Genomic DNA, 4,965 nt, shown 5'->3' on the forward strand with positions numbered 1-4,965 from the left:
AGCCTCAACAACCCATCCTAACTCTATATCATACGTCATAGCTATTGGGCCTTCCCTTTCATTTGTTAAATCCAAGCCCATTTGACTCCCTACTGCATTTTCTTTCTGCACGGCCTTAAAAGTAAACTTTGGAATCTCAACTTAATTAGTCTCCATCACTCCTAGCCCACGTTCATCAGCCTTGGTATTAAGAACCGATTCAGCCACGCTTTCTTTCAACATAATAGTATGGCTTTCCTTTAGGATCTCATCAATGGAGTTGACCAACCCCTTTTCATGATAAACCTCGCTGCACCTATCTCTGTCCCCTGGAGTCTATGACATGCTTCCCAAATCTTTTTCCCCAAGAAACGGCACTGCAGGCGCTTCTTTGTCAGTCTCCACCTCTTCATTTCTCGACGTCTGTGCCTTCAACATCTGGTTTTTGCCGTTCGGTATACTCCCACGCGTACCCACCCCGCCATTCCTTTTCGAGTACGTTGAATCCCATCCAGAACTCCTCACCGGTTCCCCTCTCATCCATGCACCGTACTGAAGCTCCCCCATTTCTCCATTTTTATCTGTCTCTTCTTTCCGCGTGCAGTCCTTCAAGTCATGCTCCAAAAGTCCGCAACGGTAGAAAAAATTTAGTAGGCGCTCATATTTGAAGCGTACCCACCGGTCCACCCCCTCATCACCGTGTATCTTTTTTCCCCTTATCAACTTGCGTGAGACATCTAGACTAACGTGAACCTGGAGGCATTTTCCCCACTGTACCCTGGTGTCCGCCATGTCCACCTCCAACACTTCTCCCAGGCTAGCACCAATGACCATCCCTGTTTCTTTTGTTCTGTGTTTCAGTGGTAGATTGTATATTTGAACCCAAAAGGGAGACCACTTGAGAACAATATCCTTTGGGTCTCTTTCTCCATCAAACTCCTGGAGTAACACTAGTTGTTTTTCATAATGCCACGGACTCATCTTGAGTACCCGCCTCCTGTCCCGGTCATCGTCAAATTCAACCAAGAACAACTCATCCTCAATCACTGAGATCCTCATGCTTTTATTTGGCTTCCATAACATCCTAAAATTCTTCCTTAGAGCGTTTAGCATAATCCCTCTGCGTGAAAGCACCTTCATCACTAAGCAATTCTTTCCTCTTTCTTTAGCTGCCTTAGTGCAGTCCCTTCCAAGATTTACACTTTCTTCTTCCTTTTCAATGACCCTTAACTTCTGCCATAGTGCCTCAAGCTCTTCTGCCATTATTACGCAACCCCATCACCCAAAGGAGGGAGACCACTTAACTCCCACAAGCACCTGTGGGACTCCCAACTGCTGCTACGTGCCTAAGGCCCGAGAGCACTACCTACCAATGTCATCTTGAGGTGGGTATATTGTATTTGAAATCATATTCTATGTCATTTCCTTAATTGACATGTCTTTTCTTAAAGGAGGTAGTTTGGGTTAGCCGTCCCTATCACAACCATTGGTGATCCAAGGGGACACTTACTCATATCTTGGATTTAAAAAGAGATTGGTGAAAGAATGGATTAAATACATGATTTAAAGGAGGTACTTTGGGCCAAAGTTCCATGTCACTCCCATGTGTGATCAAAGGGTATGTCTACTATTATCTTGCCTTTAAAAGAGAATTTTGGAAAATCAAGACTTTTGGCGAAAAACAAGGTTTAAAACATAACTGAAAAGAAAGTACGTTAAGCTAACCCCCTGTCACTCCTATGTGTGATCCAAATAGATACCTACTTTCAACTTACCTTTAAAATGAAAATTTTGAAAATCAGAATCTCCAATGGACCAAAATGCTATCGAAACTACAAAATGAGCAAAATACTCATGGAACATCCAGATAATGATACATGTTGCACCAAGAACGATACATGTGTAAAGATATTCATGGTTTTGATTTTAAAGGAAAAAAAAGGTTTTAGTTTGAAAATCGTTTTGAAAAACATGTGATAACCAGGAGTGACGTTAAGATGGAATGAAAATCCCAACATTTCCCAAATTGCAGTCACATTTTGGAGAGACTCCTAGCCACTATAAAGATGCCATCATTCTGTAGTGAATGATGTGATTCGTCGATTAATGAGGACTGAACCAAGCGATTACACAAAAAGAGACCTCCTTCATGATTTCATTAGCCAGTGAGATTTGATAGTAGACCTATTATGAAACGAGTTCTCCCTAAATCAAATGCCAAGAGCCCTTAAATTTAAAATTTTTAATTTATTGTGGGGATTACATATTGTTCTTAGCTCGCTATGGTGATTACATATTTTTTTTTTTTTACATATGGCAATTAATATTTTTTATTATCTATTTTTGGCCAACTATTCAAATATGTGAATTGTATCTAATTTATTTCATTTTTATTTTACTAATTAATCTATGTGTTGCATAGACATATTCCATAAAACGTCGCTATATGCTTCCCCCAGATTTTTCATTGCCGCACAAAATTTTCCCCTATTCTTCATTTCCCACCTTTTTTTTCCCCCCAAAGCTTTTTTCTTACTTTTCATTCGGCTCCCACTTCTCAAGCTCTTAAAAGTTAAAAACCCATTTTTCATTTCCCATCCAACTCCATTTTTTTTTCCCTAAGTCATTTTCATTTTCACCATGCGGAGCTCTCTCTCTCACATCTCCACCGCCTCTAGCCACCTCCCTAGCCCTAGCCGCCGCCACAGCCACCGCCAACGCCCTAGCTGTAGCCGCCGCCGCCATAGATCTACTCTCTCTCACCTCAGCCACCACCCACTGCCACCTATCTGATCTTCTTCATTAGATCATCTCTCAAACCCACACTCACTGTAAGTTCTTCTTTTCTTTCTAAAGGTTTTTTTTTTTTTAAATTAATGAATGCCATTGTTGTTTGATATAGTATGATACCATAATTCACACTATCCACTGTAAAATTTTTTCAATATGTTTTTATTACAGGAATATCCGAACATATTGTGTATCGTGGTTTTTGTATAAATAGTATATAGAACATTGAGGATTTGTAGGAGTTTGAGGAAGTTGGTTAATTTGTGTGGTGATGAATTGCAGTGGTGGGAATGATAAAGCTGGCTCTAGAGGCAGGGAAGACGACACCGGCGCCGCCAGTGGGGCCGGCACTGGGTTCCAAGGGTGTGAATATCATGGCTTTCTGTAAGGACTACAATGCCAGGACAGCTGACAAGGCTGGTTATGTTATTCCTGTTGAAATTACTGTCTATGAAGTAAGTTCTTTTTATTCCATTCCTTGGTTCTATTTCTTTTGTAATTTGTATGTGTTATTAGTATTTTTCTTATCATTTTTTTTTCCAGGATAAAAGCTTTACTTTCATTTTGAAGACACCCCCTGCTTCAGTTCTGCTGTTAGAAGCCGCCAATATGCTTCCTTAACAATGCCCATTATGTGTTTGATTGTTTTACCCTTCGTTTGTTTGGCATTTACTGAATGTAATTAAGCATCTAATTCCTGTATTTTAGCAGTGTGTTTTGGGGCAATTATTAATTTGATGTAGTAGCTTATTGAGTGGTTATTACTTGAATCAAGTTTCGTTTTAATACATCCAACGTGTAATGTTACAGTAGAATCTAGAAAACTAGAATTTTCCCATCACTGATGTTTTCATACGGGAAAATTTACTTATTTGAAAAAGTGGAGCATCTTTGATTTGATTTCGGCATTGACTTTGATCGTGCTAGATGAAAAGTGAACTCATTCTTATCTTGCTAAGGGCTCATTAGAATACTCAAAATGGAGAAATTGTGCGGAAAGTTTACTACACTCTTTGAAAGGCATCGTAAATGAAATACTCATCTACAAACATAATGAGCGAGCACCTGACAGTGGCTCCAGACCATAACTTTTGAGATGCTTAAGGCTGTGTTTGAATCGACTGAAAATCATTTCCGGAAATGATTTTCCTTTAAACTCACGCGTTTGGCACGACGGAAAATAGATTTTCCGGAAAATCATTTCCGTTTGACCAAAATTTACACTTGTTGACCCGGAAATCATTTTACATACTTGTTTTACCTTCAAACCATTTCCGTCGCACGCGCAAAAGAGAGAAACACACTCAGCCAAAACGCAACAAAACACAAGAGGCGAACAAACGCAGCGAGATGAGTGAGAACGATCCAGACCCAGAAAGAGAACGAACCCAAAGCCCGATCGCCGTTCGACTTCGCCTTCGCGTCGATCGCCGTTCGACTTCGCCTTCGCGTCGATTGCCGTTCGAATCGCACCCTTCGTCGTCCCCGATTGCCATTCGAATCGCACCCTTCGTCGTCCCCGATCGCGAACCCAGATTCGTCGTCCCCGATCGCCGCAGTCGCAGCACCGATTCGTCGTCCCCGATCGCAATGGTCGCACCCCAAAACCGATCGTCCTCCCTCTCTTCCTTCTTCTCTCAATTTGACCGGAATATGATTTTTTTTTTCTGGGTTTTATTTGTGTTTTGGTGTTCTGTGTGATTTTGATTTTTGGTGTTGTTGTGGTGGTGTGGTGGTGGTGTTTTGGTGGTTGTGGCTTTTAATTCCCGGAGTTTGCTGTCGGAGTTGAATTACCGTGTGAAAAATTTGTAGGAAAATAGTATTTTCAACCATACAATCAAACACTAGAAAATATTTTTCACAATATTTTCTGAAATGTAACCAAACACTTAAAAATATTTTCCTTTATAGAAAATAGCATTTCCGGAAAATAAGTATTTTCCGAAAAATCACTTACATGAAACAAACACAGCCTAAATCCTAATGAACTACAAATATGATGAACTTTAAAAGGGGAGAGTTTGGAATTATTTGATTTTGTTCTATACAATTAATTTGAGGTGGAAAAAGTGCTCTATCGTGGTGTCATAATTTCATTGGCTCTTGTCCTTGTATCAACCTTCTAAGTTTGATTTTCAGTACCATGGTTGAAAACATTAGAGGTAAGTTCATATAATAACAAAGAAACTCAGAATG

At 40.1% G+C, this 4,965-nt stretch overlaps 2 protein-coding genes across 2 annotated transcripts; one reads left to right on the plus strand and one right to left on the minus strand.

Moving 5' to 3' along the window:
* Positions 1-315: 315 nt before the first annotated feature.
* On the minus strand, positions 316-1,242 carry LOC115990172. Its single transcript, XM_031114025.1, has one exon. The coding sequence runs from the start codon at positions 1,240-1,242 to the stop codon at positions 316-318; it is 927 nt and encodes a 308-aa protein (XP_030969885.1).
* A 1,322-nt stretch (positions 1,243-2,564) lies between these two features.
* LOC115992471 (50S ribosomal protein L11, chloroplastic-like) lies at positions 2,565-3,557 on the plus strand. The gene is made up of 3 exons (XM_031116677.1): positions 2,565-2,810; positions 3,052-3,224; positions 3,313-3,557. The coding sequence occupies exons 2-3, from the start codon at positions 3,060-3,062 to the stop codon at positions 3,388-3,390; spliced, it is 243 nt and encodes an 80-aa protein (XP_030972537.1). The 5' UTR covers positions 2,565-2,810; positions 3,052-3,059; the 3' UTR covers positions 3,391-3,557.
* Positions 3,558-4,965: the final 1,408 nt, after the last annotated feature.

Source organism: Quercus lobata, chromosome 5 (genome assembly GCF_001633185.2).
Source record: "Quercus lobata isolate SW786 chromosome 5, ValleyOak3.0 Primary Assembly, whole genome shotgun sequence".
Lineage (NCBI taxonomy): Eukaryota > Viridiplantae > Streptophyta > Magnoliopsida > Fagales > Fagaceae > Quercus > Quercus lobata.